Genomic DNA, 17,701 nt, shown 5'->3' on the forward strand with positions numbered 1-17,701 from the left:
ATGATTTTCTAGCAGCAAGATAATTTCTGCAAATAAAGTAATCAACAAAGTTGATGTAATTTTTTTATATAAAGTATCACAGAGGTTGTCACATTTTCTTTTAAGTTATAAGATTATCATTGCAGTCATTCCAACTCATTTTCGTTTTTGGGTGTGAATATCGTCTAGGTTGGGGAGGTGCAACAAGGGAGCCCTCTTCTTACGCCATCTCATCTGCCATTAATAAAGTATGATGCAGGTGAAATTTGCCCCTACCAATCACTCATCACTCCTTTTGAAGATTAACTAAGTTAATCTGCACTTGCTCGTTTGACTGAGAGGCCTTGGTTTGCAGGTGGCTGGCCGAGGGGAAAGTTAATTCCTGTTCAAAGGAAAAAAACAGTGCCAGACAGAGCAACAAGGCAAAGAACATGAGGTAACCGCCATGTTTAAGGGACGAGTAGCATTGACCTTGAGCCTTGAAGACCTTGTACGGGACACGTGGTCAGACAACTTACACAACCTGTCGAGACATCTGAACATAAACTCTGACTGTTATAAAGGGACCTTACAGCATCCCAGATGCCTCTGAGACTTTTAGACATTCAAGGAACACAGTCCAACTCCGGAAAAGTCTGTATGTCTCGCTCTCCAAAGCTACCCCTCTTAGAACATGGCTGTTGCTGGCCTCAAGTGAATTTTTGTGGTGTCTTAGTCATTTCCCTCTCCTGCTGGCGTCCAAGAGGAAGACGACTTCATCTCCTGTACGAGGTAAAGTACCACATTCCATGGTTCTTTCAAGAGTCAGTCATGTCCTAATACTTACTTTATTTTTTTTCCAAGTTCAAGTCCTGTATTATTTGATAGTTGTGTAATTTTTTATACAATGGTCATTCTGTGAAAACATAAAAGTAAAACAGTGCTATGGAATTGAGTTGCTAGATACCATCAGTACACCACCTCGATCCACTAACTCAAGTTGCGATCAATCTGCATATATGTGCATACTAATTGCAGATAGCAGTAGTCAGCTGTGGATACTGTGCTTCGCTTCGTGTGCCCAGTAGTCCAAGAGCATTAGCCATAATATTGGAAAAAAAAAATGTTATGAAACTTATTTTTTCACCATAATTTAGAAATTAACGTACTTTAACATATCAAAAGCCAAAGAAAATCCATGTAGAAAGTAAGTCAGAAATCCCATAACATACCCTCAAGATCTCTAAATATTACTAAAACATGGATAGAATTTCAACTTCAAAACATTAAATGTACATTTTATTGGTGTATTAATAAACAAATAAAAATCTTCCAATACAACCTTTAACAAATGTAACCAACAAAAGTAGGGTTAGGATTCTTGAATGTTCATAGCATGTTTCAGAATCAAGTTAAATATCTTCACTTGAGACATCTGCAATGTTTGTACATGTTTAACCCTGACTTGCTGCACATTGATGTGCAGTGTAATCCAAGTTTCCTGCATCCACAACCCTTTCCACAATGATCTTTGCACCTGCATACCATACATTTGAGTAGACATTCTGGTGCCACTGGTTTATCTGTTCCAACTGGCACCATCATGTCGTCTTGGTGTTGCCAACCCCATTCCTTGGGATTTAACAGGTTCCCTTTTCACTGCTGAACTGTCAGATATGCTCTAAATGAGTGCTGTCTTGTTACTGCACTGGTCAGGGTTAGTGATTCTAATTTGAATGATGACATCAGGGAGGATCTGCCAATGGAGCATGTGAAGCATTATTTGTCTAGGGTATCAACTCTCCTGGCACCATAGAGTATTAGAAGGAACTGCCCTCTGGCCATGGAAATATCTCAATTTTTGGACAGGTCGTAAGATTTACAAACAAGGTAGTTCGGCAGTAACTGCTTGTCCGATGGTCGGGAGTCCTGCTGGACTGGAGAAAAACATATCACATTGCTTTAGGCCCAGGAACAGAGTGAGGGGTGGCATGAGGTGGGACTATATGTAAAGGACCTGAGGTTTGTATAGTTAGGAAAAATACAATTTACTTCCAAAAATTGTGATTTGTTCTGACACATAATACAAACCCTTGGTCCTTTACATAAGGAAGACTCACTTATTGGTGGTGGAATCTGAGTCTTGTGAATGGACTGGTGTTTGCCCAACCTGGGTTTCCTCCCTGGTCAAAGAGCAGAGGGGGGAAACCTAGCCTCTGCCCAACTGATCAGTGTGCGCACTGCAAGATCAGTGGTCAGACCTCTGAACCAATTCATAAGAGGGAGGCAAGCGTACCTCTTATGAATAGCAAGCAAAAACTAGGTCCTAAGTAAGAGCCAACAATAAAGTATAGGGTTTGTCTCTCACTGGTGTCCGCTTCCCCCCTTGTTAGGGAAGGGACGGATAAACGCTTCTATCCCTAATGAAAGGGGTAGAATGGAGCTAGGTTACATAGCTTACCTGCATCATCATCCTGTCCGGCATGGTGACGACTGCTACCCTCTGCCCGCAGGGAGAGGGAAGAAAAAGAGGAGGAAGAGAAGCCAGTCACACTCTCATTCACTCTCCATTCATGCAGTCTCATAAGTATGAGATGCTACTTGTCTGGTAAAGGAGCTGGGTAAGCTACACAACTTGCTGAGCAGCCACCAAGGGTCCCAAGGAAAATGTGTCCAAGGACCTGTGGGCAATATCCTGAAGGTAGAAGGAGGTGAAGGTGGTCTGGTTGGCCCAAACCCCTGCCTTCAGTACCTGTGCCACGGACAAGTTCTTGCAGAATGCAAGGGTTGGACCAATGCCTCTGATTTCGTTGGCTCTCGAACGAAGGGTACTGGTGTCTGCATTCCTGTCTGAGTCTTACGCCTTTCGGATTACCTCACGAAGCCAGAAAGAAACAGTGTTCTTGGACACTTCTTTCTTGGTAACCCCGGTGCTAACGAAGAGGCATCAACACTCAGACCTGAGGTGTCGAGTTTTCTTCCGATAGCGTCGTAGCACCCTCACAGGACAAAGCAGCATCTCATCTGCATCATTATTGGTGAAGTCTTCCAGGGAGGGGATCATGAAGGACTCGAACCTTGCGTCAGGGACTGAAGGGTTCTGAGTCTTTGCTATGAAATCCGGGACAAAATCGAGCATAACTAATCCCAATCCCCTCGAGTGTTTAACATTGAAGGAAAGACCGTGGAGTTCTACTCTTTTTGTCGATGCCAGGGCCAGCAGAAAGACAGTCTTGAGAGTCAAATCTCTGTCTGACGACTCTCGGAGCGGCTCGTAGGGTCTGTGAGTCAAGCTCCTAAGGACAGGAGTCACATCCACCCCGGGAGTCTGAGTTCCCTGGGTGGGCAAGAACTCTTGAAGCTCCTCATTAGGAGTGATATTTCCATGGAGGTGGAAATATCGACTCCTCGCAATTTAAGGACTAGGGCCAAGGCAGCTCTGTAGCCTTGAACTGCAGAGACAGAGAGGAGCTTCTCTCGGCGAAGAAAGACGAGGAAATTCGCTACTTGCTGAAGACTGGGTCAGAGACCCTGTCTACGACACCAACCACAGAAGACGGACCACTTTCCCTGGTACACTGCTGCAGAGGACTGTCTGAGGCAACCAGCCATCTCTGTTGCTGCTCAGCGAGAAAAGCCTCTTGCTCGCAAGAGATGGTGGATAACTGCCAGCTGTGAAGACACAGGGAATGTACTGCCTGGTGGTACCGTTCTATGTGCGGTTGGCACAGCATGTTGTGCCATGGGGGAATCTCTCATGGTGCCTCCAAGAGAAGAGCCAGCAGGTCCGGATACCAAATAGCCTCAGCCACCAGAATCATCTGAAGGTTGCTGGTGGTCAACACTCTGCTGATTACCTTGCGAATCAGGCAGAACAGGGGAAAGGCGTACATTACGAGGTTGTCCCACGGGTGTTGGAACATGTCCTCTGCAGCTGCTCATGGGTCGGTACAACAGAGAAGAAAACCTGAAGTTTTCTGATGTGCTGGGTGGCAAACAGATCCACTACTGGACGCCCCTATAGGTCGAAGAGCCTTTCTGCCACATCTGGGTGTCGAGACCATTCGGTCCCAGTCACCTGATTCTGGTGGCTGAGCTTGTCTGCCACTACATTCCTCTTGCCTGGAATGTATCTGGCTGACAGCTCTACCAAGAGAGCCATGGCCCACTTGTGCACCTGCAATGCCAACTGGTGCAACGGGAGGGACACTAGGCCCCCGTTCGTTGACGTATGCCGCTACCATTGTGTTGTCGCTCATCAACACCACTGACTGTCCCATCAGTCGTTCCCGGAACTCTTGGAGTGCAAGGAACACAGCCTTGAGTTCCAGGAAGCTGATGTGAAGGGGCCTGTTGTGATGGTTCCACACTCCTGCAACCAGCAACTCTTCTAGGTGTGCGCCCCAACCCTCGGTCAATGCGTCTGAGAACAGCAGCATCTCCGGAGAGGGAATGCGCAGGGCCACTCCTATTAAGAGGTTCCTGTTGTCTAGCCACCAGGCCAGGTCATCCCTTACTTCCTCCGTGAGAGAAACCAGGAAGGATTGTGGATCCCATGCCTGTGACCAGCACTCATTTAGTCTCCACTGAAGAGACCGCAGTGACAACAGGTGACCGATCATGACTTGCCGCTGCTGAGCTGACTGTTCCTTGTCGAGACAGGAACCGTCTGGCTGCCTCTCTGAACCTGCTGATCCACAAGTCTGCGAGGAAGACTTGTGCTGCTACCATATCGATCAGCATGCCCAGGTACTTTATCCTCTGCTTGGGCTCGAGATCTGACTTCTTGACATTCACCACGATCGCCAGATCGTAGCATAAGTCGAGGAGTCGATCTCTGTCCTGTAGCAACTGTGAGCGGGTGCTCGCCAGGACCAGCCAATCGTCGAGATACCTAATCAGGCATATCCCGACTGAATGGGCCCCCCAGAGTGAACACTTGCGCGAACACCTGTGGGGCGGTTGAGAGACCGAAACAAAGTGCCCTGAATTGGTACACAGTCCTGTCGAGGATAAAGCGGAGGTACTTCCTGGAGGACTGATGGATGGGTATTTGGAAATACGCAACCTTCAGGTCCACCGAAAGCATGAAATTGTTCTCCCTGATGGAATCGAGCACTGAGCGTGCTGTTTCCATCGTGAACCGGGTCTGGCGAACAAATCGGTTCAAGGGAGAGGGATCTATCACCGGTCTCCAGCCCCCCAAAGATTTCTCCACTAGGAAGTGTCAGTGTAGAAACCCAGCGACTGACCTCGCACGATCTCCACAGCTCGTTTGCTCAGCGTGGTCTTGACATCTTCTTGTAGTGCTACATCCCTGGCAGAACCTGAAGGTGGACCGGGTGAGAAGTGAGGGGTGGCCGCGACTCGAAGGGTAGTAGGTATCCCTCCCGAAGGACATCCACTACCCAGGTCTCAGCTCCATAGCGCTGCCAAGTTGCCCAATGACTCGCCTGGCAACGCCCCACTTCCGACAGCAGGTGATGGGGAACGCCATCCCTAGCGTTTCCCTCTCTTCGGCTTCCGCTTAGCAGGTCTCCCACGGGAGTAGGAGGCTTGGGAGGAGGGCTGACGTTCACTCCTCGAAGCGAAAGACGAAGGCTAGGTCTTTCCTCGCGACCTCAATGGTGTTAGCGTCTTGGTAGCGGACGAAGAACTAGTCAAGCGCCGAGGCTTGGCCGCAGTTGCTTAAGACTTCCCAGATGTCTTTGAGACTGTTTAGTGTACCAGGCGGTCACTTTCCTCAGTTCTCCGCTTCTCCACCGCAGCGTCCACCATCTCTGGGGAAGAGAAAGGAGGAACCCAGCAACGGTCTGTTCAGTAAACCCAGTGTCACCTCTCGACCGGCCGCTCGCCGCTCTGGTTACCGGAGCCAGGACTTAGTCCCGTCGCCTCAGGACCAGGTTGGCTGTCTGGTGGGCGAGGTAGGAGATGGCCCTACCTCCAGGCTGGCAGTCTCTCCCAAACGCAGAGTCTTCCTCGGGAACAATAGCTCCCAAGGAGGCTGCGACTCTGGATACTGTGAGGGACCACAGATCCAGCCAGGAGACGACCTGGAAGGCTGCCATGGCAGTCGCTTCCAGGGCTGATGCCTCTTCTGTGAGAACCAGAGGTTCTCAGCCAGCAGGTGATGGAGAGGCACCCCCAGAGTTAGCCTAGCTATCTTTGGGTCAACCTGCTTGGTTGGCAACAGGTCCACTGATGGCATGTAGAAACGCCACTGGCGAGGCAGAGGAGGGGGAAGCAGCTTGTCCGACCTGCTGGACCTAAACGAACTTTCCTGTCTGGAGACGAGAGCGTTCACCTGGTCCAGCACACCGTCGGCCAAGGTGGACTGGGGTAAACCCACCGTCGCTCTGGGTTCCTTTTTGGGTACTCAGAACGACTCCAACCTTGATGGAGGTTCGGAGGGAGCAACTACTGATCCTTCCCGGAGGTTGTTGTGCTGATGAATCAGTGCAATGACCTCTGCGAAGGACCTCTGTATCTCGGGGGTGATCGCGTCCTGAGGCGATGAACCGTCAGATCCATCCAGACCGATCACATCTCGAGGCACTCTTCCTTCAGGAGGAAGAACCTCGCCAGACCCCTCGTGATCTCCTCCAACTACTTGCATGTACCTGCTAGGTCCAAGGACCGAGCCAGATCATAGGCTCTTGTGGCAGGACTGTGAGGAGTGCACTCCTCGAGGTCACCCCTGCTCGCCTCGCTCCTCCCGGTGTAGCCCGAGGAGGTTGAAGGGACAGGTGAGGTAGACCTGATGCTCCTACCCTGCCTACCAGCGGAGCCGGTGGGCTGGGAGGACTGCAGGTTATCGCCAACCCACGGTGGCGATCAAGCTGCAGGTCTGGACCAGCGGTCTCTATGTAGAGAAGCCCTGGACCGAGGACGACAGCTTTGGTCTCGTGTGTCAGGAGAGCTGCTACCAGTCGTGCGAGCCGTCTGGTCCCAGTGGAAGCGATGGTCAGTGAAGGATTATATCCTTCTAATATATCTATGAATGCTTTTGTATCTTTTTGGTTAGGACTGTTGCTGATTTCATAGATGAGAAATGCCAGTTCCCTTCCTGCTACCTCATCATATTGCGAATCTGCTAGACACGCCAAATTACGCCACCTTTTCCCGCAGTTGGAACTTACTGCCATCTTGTTCTGATTTATAGTTTTACACTTGATAAACTAACTTAGAAGACGTTTTTCCTATACTATTTTTCACACTAATCTTATCACCGATAGTTCACGAACACTTCTAGCAGTAGCCGGTACCCCTATGGTCCCCGTCTTCTTCTTCCTGGGGAAGGAGAGACGGGCCCTGTTCCCGAAGGAACAGGAGGACCAGCAGAAGACCCACCTGCTAGTGGGACAGACCCTTAGAAGTCTCTGATTGAGGATTCTTGGGGGGGGGGCACATTCTTCTTCCTCGGCTGAGGGGCCTTGGAAGTTGAAGGGCTCTTCTTCCTGGACTTCTTCGTCAACTTCCTCAGGACAACTGACAGGTCCTCCATCCAGGATGGAGCTGGGGCAGTTGTGGTAGCAACACAGCCAAACTGCACCTTTCCGGAGGAACCTGCGGAAGGAGCAGCACTAACACGGGCAGAAACAGAGACAACAGGAACAGCCACAGGAACTGGTGGGCGGTCAAGCGGGGAGCTCTTCGGGCACTCAAAGTCAGGGGCGAGGACAGCAAACCCAAGCGGCAGAGGAACCATATCCTTCCACGGCACATAAGTCAGCGGGGCTTGTGCAGTGGCTGAAGGGGTTACAGATGCCACATGCTGCATGTACACCAGGTGCAGCGGTGTGGCATACTCTGGTGTTGAGAGAGTTGTGGTAGTCATTGCCACCACCCTGTGAGTCACTGGGGCCACAGCCAGATGTTGTAATAGCCCCTGGATACTGGGAGTGCCCAGAAGGCTTAGCGAGTGCCACACCTGCTGAAGGTCTCCACCTGCGGAGGCACACACACCTGGGGAAGCAACAGTTGGGTTAATTGGGGGGGGGGGGGGGGTTCCCCGTTCGCTCAGAGGGGGAAAAATCCCACCCTGAACAGACCGAAGACCTCGAGTACAACTCCAGGTCAGGATGTCGCGCTCCTTCCTCTGTGCTTGACAGATCGAACGAAGAGGCTGAATGGGACACGTCCCCCGTAGGGCAGAGAGCCATACGAGGGAGCTGGCTAGGATTGTTTGTTTGTATAGTGTTTTTACGTTGCATGGAACCAGTGATTATTCAGCAACAGGACCAACGCCTTTATGTGACTTTTGAACCATGTCGAGAGTGAACTTCTATCACCAGAAATACACATCTCACACTCCTCAATGGAATGGCCGAGAATCGAACCCGCAACCACTGAGGTGGGTAGCAAACACCATACCAACCATGCCACTGAGGCGCTACGGAGGTGGCTAGGAGGGAGGAAGGAAGACGACGTATCTGTCACCAGAGGTGCTGAGGAAGAGCTTTCCGATGACACCTTGGCATCTTTACGTGGTTTCCTCCTCTTCTCATAGAGCTCCCACTGCTCCTCCGACCAGGAGATACAAAAATCACATGGTACGGCCCGAGAGCATTCACGCCCTCGGCACCGCGCACATAATAAATGAGGGTCCACCGCATCGTTGAACCTGAATGCCCCGCACTTACATCCTTCCACTCCAGGGCACACTCTCCGGTTGGATGAGGGGTGAGGGGGCTTCTCTACTTTGTGGGCTTGCATGATTCCAGTGATGCAAATCCACAAAGTGCTTACAAGTGCACACAAACTAAGTAATATACAAAGAAACAGTGTGGAAGTAAGTGGCTCAGTGTTGTAAACATCAACGATCTCACGACAGAGGCCGGCAAAGAGGCGAACACACGTCTACACCCAACGGCGGTCGAAAGCAAAGCGGTATGTTTACCTCCAGTTGGGCGGGACTCTCGACCATCGGACAAGCAGTTACTGCCGAACTACCTTGTTTGTAAATCTTATGACCGGTCCAGCTGCACTGAATAGTAATTCCTTATGTAAAGGACTGAGGGTTTGTATTAAGTGTCAGAACAAATTGTTATTATTAGAGCTCTGAGAACTTTTGAACACATCAAACATATCAAGACTTTCCTTTTGAGCAAGTACCAACAATGGCATTCTGTATGACTTGGATATCATATATGATGGGTGGGCTGTGACCACACATGTACAGACTCATTCCAGGAGTCACTTGTGATACAAGAATAACCAGCAAATCAGTGTCAGTACCAATCACAACAACCAATCACAACAATTGATTCTGACCTCACAAGTGTTAATCCAGTTGTAGCAATAAAAAAAATTGCCATCCATATCAGAACTGCTCTTGATAACAGGTTATTCTCTTGAATAACAATGTGGGATTAACAACGACAGATTGCTCATGGACCTTGACTGTATTTGTAGTACCTCTTATGGTTATGGCTCGATCACTGTGCTTCAGCTTTACATCAGAGAACACTGTACCATCCATTGAGGTAGCCGCAGCATCACCTATTTCATGAGGTGTCACTGTTAACAGATGCATCTGCCACTAGGCCTGTGGCTATAGCAACTAGTGATGTCTGGTTAGAGTATGTGAAAGGAGAATAGACATTCAACCATTGTAGAAAGGTTACTAGGTCTAGGTCTTTATGGTCTTGAACCTGAGAACTTTGCTGTAGGTCCTTGTGTTGTTTAGATGATGTATGGATATTTGTACGGTTCAATTACTTCACAGAGAGGAATGCAGTGGGGAAATACATAGATCCACTTTGTTACAGTACTTTCAGTAATTTCACGTCCACGAGTCACACCCTCTGAGGATTTAAACATTCCAAGAGGTTTTGTTTAATAGTTTGATCTGTGAAGTTTCCACTCTTATAGGCAACATTTTTTTTTTGTTTTTTTACCGTTAAGTAGCCACCCTCGGTAAACTGTTTGTATTTAGTTTCAGACATCTTTGATGCTAGTGACTTCATTTGTTAAAGATATAGTCTGGCAGACTTGGCATAAGCAAGGTGCCCAAGCAGGGTGCCCATCAGTATGAAAGTAGGGTATCATTCTCCTGATGCATTGCAAGTGCAACTTCCAATTTCACCTGTATGTTTGGCATACAGAAACATCTTCAGAATGGATACTTGTTCCCGGTAGCTGATCCATAATTTCCAGTAGGGCTTTTCTGTTTTTCTTCATCTATGATATTGGCCAGAGCAGTCACAAAGATTTGGATTGAAGCATCACCAAGACTACCAGTGGCACAGGCATAATTCCATCCAGAAGCTGTTCAAGTATTGAATTCATTTTTTCTTTCTGACTGAACAGCTGAGGACAATATGTGAGCTCTGACAGCTCGAGCATATAAAAGTCCAGTCATCATGTGTATCACTGTTTCGGTAGTATTTATAGTTTCCCACAGAGATGGAAATCACCTAAGCAAACTACTGCATCTGGTAGATCCGTAGCTGCAGCAACAATCTCTGCTGCTTTTATGTTTATGGCTGGTCGAATGTCTTGATACCATGCAACTCACATTGCCTTTTAGCAAAAGACAAGGCTGTATATATTGTACGTACGTACTTGGATTTGACAGATCAAGATGGATAAATGGAAGGGTTTCCATCCTTGTTTTCTCATAGTTTGCACTTCTCACAACTGTTTGCTTGAACCCACTCCATGATGGACAGGTATCGAACTGAAAAGTTCCACATCCACCAGTAGTCTAGAAACAATGCCAAGTGTTGACTGGGATGACTAATATTGGCATCCTTTAGAGGGTCAAGGATAATAAAGCTTAAATCCTATTTTGGTTGGCTTCTTGTAAGTCATTATGAGTATCTTTCCAAACTTCCCAACTACTATTGGTTTTGGTAAGTCTGTAGTAGATCGTTCTAGTTATACTGTCTGGGTTACCAGCTGGTGACCACAAATCGTTGCATCTGCATTATCGCACATGAATTGGAAGAAACCATCTAAGTTGTATGTTGGTAGGTCCGTTGACAAACTTGAGGCACAGGCATTGTGCTTACTTGTAATCATCATAGAAGCAAGACCATGTTACTCAGCACATCAATCTGTCCTCAAGATCCATATCTCCGGTGGATGTAAGTACAGGCGGCCCTCGGTTAGCGGCAGGGGTTCCGTTCCTGGCCACCGACGCCAAGCGATTTTCGACGCCGAGCGATTTTAAAGCCTACGGCCACCGCACACCTTCTTTCGAAACTCTAGACCAGTCAAAGGCGCCGTAATCCCACAACGGCGCAATAAGTAAAATTATATTTATGCAGTATAGTACTATAGAATTTACTGTACAGTACATGTGGGTGTCTAGAGTATGTAAAGATATAATAAAGTTTATACAGTGTACAGGTAGCTGTAGTGTTCAGGTTACGATCATTAGTCTTACGATAGTTCGATTTTATGAGAGATCAAATTACAATGGCCTAACTTTATCCATCTTCTAGTTACTTAAGTTCAATAACAGCAAAAGAGAATGATGAAAGTATGGTTTTAACGTTATACTCGTTGCGTGAACGTGTACAGCCATGAACAACCGAACGAGAAACGACTTTTTTTTTTTTTTTTCTAAGTACAACCGAACTGGATAACATCTGTTTGGCTTGTATTTCGATCATCGTACTACAGTGCAACATTACCGTATTTGTTATAAATGGCGTTATGTATAGAATAGAACTGAGATATCTTAATGTAATAACTTTATTCGCTATAGATCAGAGATCAATATAGATTAAAGATCAATCGGGAAATATACCGTTAAATTTAAACCTATTTATAACTGAAGCTGAGAAAACTGTTCAAGCTGCTAATGACTATTATTGTACATCGGCAACAAGGATAAAACTGCAGTAAATGTCTGCCATCACACACAACTGTAGATAAAATTGGGATAAAATAGTTTTAATCAAAACTACTGTGCTTGAAAGAACACATTTTACTGTTGGTTTCACGCCGATATAAGATAAATAACGTAAAGTTCGTATTACGATGATATAAAGGATTATTGCGAACGGAATCACGTAATTTTTTACGCAATAAACATGCCGCCAACGTAATCTGTTAACGAAAAAAATAGTAGTTCACATTCACAACGAGACATATTCAATAAATATTTCCACCTAAAAACACGCTGTATAAGGAAAAATAACTTTGTCTCATATAAGTCAAGTATATAGATATTCGTTTATGCTAACTAGAAGCAAGAGCATTCGCTCAGAATTGCGTTATGGTGAAACAGACTCGTATTCATCAGCAGATTTCAAACCACAACATTGGCCGCTCCGCGGAATACGGGCTTAAGTTTGCCGTAGTATTTTAAAATACAATAATATGACAATACATACAATATTCTTGGATACAGTGAAATAATGTATAACTTTTTAAAGGTTTTATGGAAAAGATGCATAATTAATAAAATAACACAATGCATTTTTCGGAACTGGCGGACAAGAATGAACATGAAAAACCATCCCCTGACAACGTGGAGCGTAGATACAAAGGCTGCCTTAATTTGTATTTTATTTCTGTACAAAAATGAAAATACCTTTACGTAATATATTTTCATACACATTTTAAACATAAAAGCATAAACATTTGAAAAATCGACACATCGATTGCTAAATTTGCACACTTTTTTTAACTCGATATTTTCGGAAGAGCGGCAGACGGCGGCATACAAGAATGAACTTGAAAAAAACATCGTAGTCGATAACTTGAAGGGGAGTTTCAAAAGCTGCCTTTTTATCATATTTCTGCACAGAAATAAAAATACCCTATTCGTAATACATTTTCATACACATTTTAAACATAAAAAGCATAAACATTTATAAAATCGACACATCGATCGCTAATTTGCACTTTTTTAAATCGATATTTTCGGAAGAGCGGCAGGCGGCGGCTTACAAGAAAGAACATGAAAAAACATCGTATTTGATAACGTGAAGGGCAGTTTCAAAAGCAGCCTTTGTATCATATTTCTGTACAGAAATAAAAATGCCTTTCACGTAATACATTTTCATACACATTTTAAACAAAAGCATGAACATTTATGAATCGACACATCCATAGCTAAATTTGCACTTATGTAACTCTATATTTTCGTCATAGAACAGCGTCAGAGGCATATATTTTACCCTAATACCTACGTAATAACTCTCCATAAAATTTGTTAATATAATTTGCATAACCTTTATGGTCTGAACGGTATTTCTACATATGTATGAACTCGTTAGACAACGGCGCTAGCGGCGCTGTTAACTGAAATTTGTGCCGTAAAGATACCTTTAAAATGCCTTATTTTTTTAATGAATATTTTTGACGACCACTGTAAAACCGATTCGCCGTTGAGTGATTGCACCGTTAACCGCGGGCCGCCTGTAAACAGAGAATCGGTGAGATTTGTATAACAAAATTCACATTAACCTACATTAAAATAAAACTGTATTTTTTATCCAATCTCTTTATTTCATTGCAGCCTAGTTTTTAATACCATATTATTAGGCATGTTCTCCTGGAAACACTGCGCAACCTAATTTCACAATTTGTCACAGGATTTCTGACTAAAGCTCTGGGAGGACTTACTTGGGCTTTTGATATGATGATGATATATGATAAGACTTAACTATTCTGAGAAAATCAGTTTTATAAAATTTGTTTCCATTTTTCACTAATGCTCCCAGACTACAGATGGATCCCTTCTACTGTACTTCATCGCACCCCGTGCCCTTTATGTCTACCTCAAGATCCCATAATTTAAGTAAACTTACGGAACCTATTTCATTCCTTAAACTCCAATGAGTAATACTTATATTTCTGATATGTCAGTGTGCAAATATAGTTATTCAAGTTAAATCTTAGTGTTTACCTAACTATTACCCACTTTGAAGAAGGCCCTCAGCCTTCATATGATTGTTACTAAATCCAAGGCAATAGTCAGAGTTGCAAGATTTTCTAGAATCATTTGTGCACACCCTAGAAGGAATCATATCACTATTCATCTTAATTCAAAACTAACTATAGGATGCAACAGGGTCTGTTGCTTTGATTCAAAACTTTGCTTGCAGGCAATATAACATCAGTTCTAAAACAATACATTCATAATGACAGCAAAGTGATTGATACAATAGGGAAGCGTGAATTATTCAAGTGACTGACTGCAAAAAATGTTATATTCATCATTAATATAATTATATCATCACTATGTAGTTCAATACAGTGGGAACCTCAGTTTCGTACACCCTGGTTTTTGTATGATTCAGTTGTGCAATTCAGTGTTCATAGACTTTTTCCAACAAAATTTTGTCTCGGGTTTCGTATGTTTCCTCGGATTTTGTTCACTTGGAAATGTTCCTTCCGGAGCCCACCATGCGACTAGGCCCCGTACCAAGCACCCAAATCAAGCATCCCAAGTTCTATCGTGACCCATTCTGCTTTTGTGTTCATTGTTTTTTGTGCTTTTTATTTCAAGAGCAACTGCTAAATAAGCCATCATGGGGCCAAAGAAAGTTCCTAGTGCCAGTAAAAATGGTGAGAAACACTATAGAATTTAAGAAAGAACTCATAGCAAAGTGTTGGAGAGTGTTGCATGCCAATCTGAGTAAGAAAGTGCCTACAAGTGCTGCTGTTAGTGAATTTAAGGCCAGTAGAAGAAGATGGTTTGAAAAATTCAGAAAGCAAACGTGCATTCATAATGTGCCTACTTCAGTGATTAAAGACATGTTTACAAAGTGGAGTGATATAAAATATTTAGTGGACAATTATCATCAATGTCTTTAATGATAATGTCATGTTCCACTTTCGGCAAATTTTTAAGATGCCAAAAACAAATGTCTCTGGACACTTGTTGTGAGACAGGGGTCCAGTGACTCTCCAGCTGGTCCTAGAGCCAGGGACGTAACTCGGTGCCAATAAAAAATGATGAGAGGTAACCCCAAATAGGTCCTTGATACCTGAAATCCTTCTGGAGGAGGATTCCCTTCCAAACAACAAACACTCCTCCTTCTTCCCATCTTCCATACATTAACAAGTTTTCCATAAAACTGAGTGATGTTAAATGTTTATCATCAGTTTCATTATTCACTTATGTTTATTTCTCACAGTTTTCTTTATATAAAACTGTGTTTATTCCCTATAAAATATATTTTGTTTTATATTTTGGGAGTCTGGAACACATTAATATTATTTACACTATTCCTTATGGGAATTACTGTTTCAGTTTTCGTACGTTTTGGACTTTGTGGGAGGTTCGAGAACAGATTATGAACGAAAACCGAGATAAAATACTTAACTTTTATAAAGCTAGCTCTTTATATAAATAAAGGCACATTTTTACCTATTTCTCCAAAGCCTCTCATTTTATTCACAAGTAAAATACATGTACTTACCATTCCTGAGACAAGTAATGAGCTGTTTGTGAGAGCCCCCATAAAATGGTTCAATAATAAGTAGCTTAGCACCAGGGGGAAAAGTGTCCTCTACACCAGCTCCACCCCAAGACTCACTTCCATCCTCAGTATCCATCACCTGATCTTCTATGGATCCTTCTGTTTCTGCATCACTGTCAGCAGCAGGTAGAACTGTTGCAGCAGGGGCTGGTAATGGAGCTGCAGGCACTATAGCTGGTGCTCCAGAAGGTCGATTACTAGCTGCCCCTACAAAGGATTGCTTCATAAATGAATGTAAGACTGAAATCATTAAAAACAAATATCAAATCCACCTTCATAGTAACTTTAGAATTAATTCACATTTTATGATTTTCACATCATTGAAGATTTTACCTAAGCCTAAGATAAAACAAATCTTAATATCCATGGGACTGGTCCAAAGAGCTTACATTTATCTGCGTAATCATTCACACACACACATACACATGCCTTCCTTCCAGTAATTTTTCATTTCCATATCCCTATACATATATCTAAAATGAAAAAGAATTATTGACAATATATAAATCACCAGAAAAATGAACAATTTCAGCAGCTGAATCTAAAGACACAAACCTGTATTATGCATTTTATGAAAATAGTATGTTCTTGTTAATCTATAGATTTAAAAAATGCCACTTTATCCCCTACATACACAGAATTTTTCAAAGTCCATATCATTTATGCAGGAAATAGTGAAGACTAAACAGTACATGATTTCAATATACAGTGTTCCCCTTGTATTTGTGGGAGATGGGTACCAGACCCTACCACAAATAGCTAGAAACCGCAAATAGTTGAAACTCCTACAAAAATGCTTGAAACCGCCTATTTTGTTAGTTAAAATTTAAAAAAAAACAATAAAATTTTTTATACCTGTTTTTTTATGTTTCACAAAGAGTGCATTTTATGATAAAATTGATAAAAAAAAAAACAGGAATCTGTGGACATCGCTCAAAGAAAACTACTGTGAATAGGCTTATTTTCTATGAATAATGGAGGTATGTTCCAGAGAAATCCACGAATATTGTAGTTCGCTGTAGTACATGTGCCTATGATTCCATTCATTTTAAAAACTACAAAAATTGAAGGTGTTATTCCATTTATCGTTCAGCCTTTATTTTATAAACAAATACCTAATTTTATTTATATATATCTTCTCCAACATCCTCATCATCATACTTGTTTCGACATGTCAGCACACATCTGTGAAAAAAGTTCTTTGACAGCCTCCAATGTAAGGGTTTAAGTTCTTTTAGGAATCCATTTTTTAACTCCATTAAGGATACAGATATATATAACTGAAAGGAGCACTAAGAATTTCTACCAAATTTCATATATTTTACTATGCATAAATTTCTTAAAAATTTTCTTATTTTCTAGGCAGTTCGTAAATGTGTCTTTTAAGCTGTAAATAGTAAGAAGTGAAACTCTGCTTTTTAAAAGTTGTTTACCAAGTTATGAGTATTCAGTTAAAAACTAGAGATTTCTTCCATGGTTTTGATGAAGTTCACAAAAATATTTTTTATAATAAAATAAGGTTTTATATATACTTACCAAATACAGGTAGTTCACAGCTAATGCTGCTAACCAAAAATCGGCGATAACAGCACTAAAAACCTGCTTAATGGTGAGGTTTGTGGTATCGGTGATGTCAAAACATCTCTTGAAAGGATGTTTTGTATACAGCTTCTTAAAGTTCGATATCACTTGCTGGTCCATGGGCTGGAGGAGAAGGTTGGTGTTAGCAGAAGATAAAGAACCTTAATGAAGGAATACTCCGCTAGGATATCTTCCTCGAGGCCAGGAGGGTGAGCAGGGGCATTGTCCAACACCAGTAGGGATTTCAGAGGGAGGCGCTTCTCTTCCAAGAATTTCTTCACTCTCGGGCCGAAACACAGATTTACCCACTCTGTGAACAAAAGCCTCGTTACCCAGGCTTTCGCATTAGCCCTCCACATCACTGGAAGCTTCTCCTTAAGCACTTTGTGGGCCTTGAAGGCTCAAGGAGTCTCCTAATGATAGACCAGTAGGGGCTTCACCTTGCAATCCCCACTGGCATTCGAACAAAGTGCGAGCATAAGCCTGTCTTTCATAGGCTTATGCCCGGGTAGCTTCTTCTCTTCCTGTGTGATGTACGTCCGACGAGGAATTTTTTCCAAAAAAGGCCAGTCTCATCACAGTTGAAGACTTGCTGAGAACTGTAGCCTTCCTTGGTCATCATCTCGTCGAACGTCTTTTTAAAGGCTCTGGCTGCTTTCATGTCCGAGCTGGCAGCCTCCCCATGCCGCACCACCGAATGGATGCTAGTCCATTTA

General features: G+C 43.8%; 1 protein-coding gene across 1 annotated transcript in view; it reads right to left on the reverse strand.

The window, feature by feature from the left end:
• Nucleotides 1-17,701, reverse strand: part of LOC135215287 (glycosyltransferase-like domain-containing protein 1) — a 296,564-nt gene that overhangs the window by 231,259 nt on the left and 47,604 nt on the right. Inside the window, exon 4 of the mRNA XM_064249831.1 lies at nucleotides 15,345-15,611. Within this exon, the coding sequence (XP_064105901.1) occupies nucleotides 15,345-15,611 (267 nt within the window). The remainder of the gene's footprint in view (nucleotides 1-15,344; nucleotides 15,612-17,701) is intronic.

This window comes from Macrobrachium nipponense, chromosome 5 (genome assembly GCF_015104395.2).
Source record: "Macrobrachium nipponense isolate FS-2020 chromosome 5, ASM1510439v2, whole genome shotgun sequence".
Taxonomy (NCBI): Eukaryota; Metazoa; Arthropoda; class Malacostraca; order Decapoda; family Palaemonidae; genus Macrobrachium; species Macrobrachium nipponense.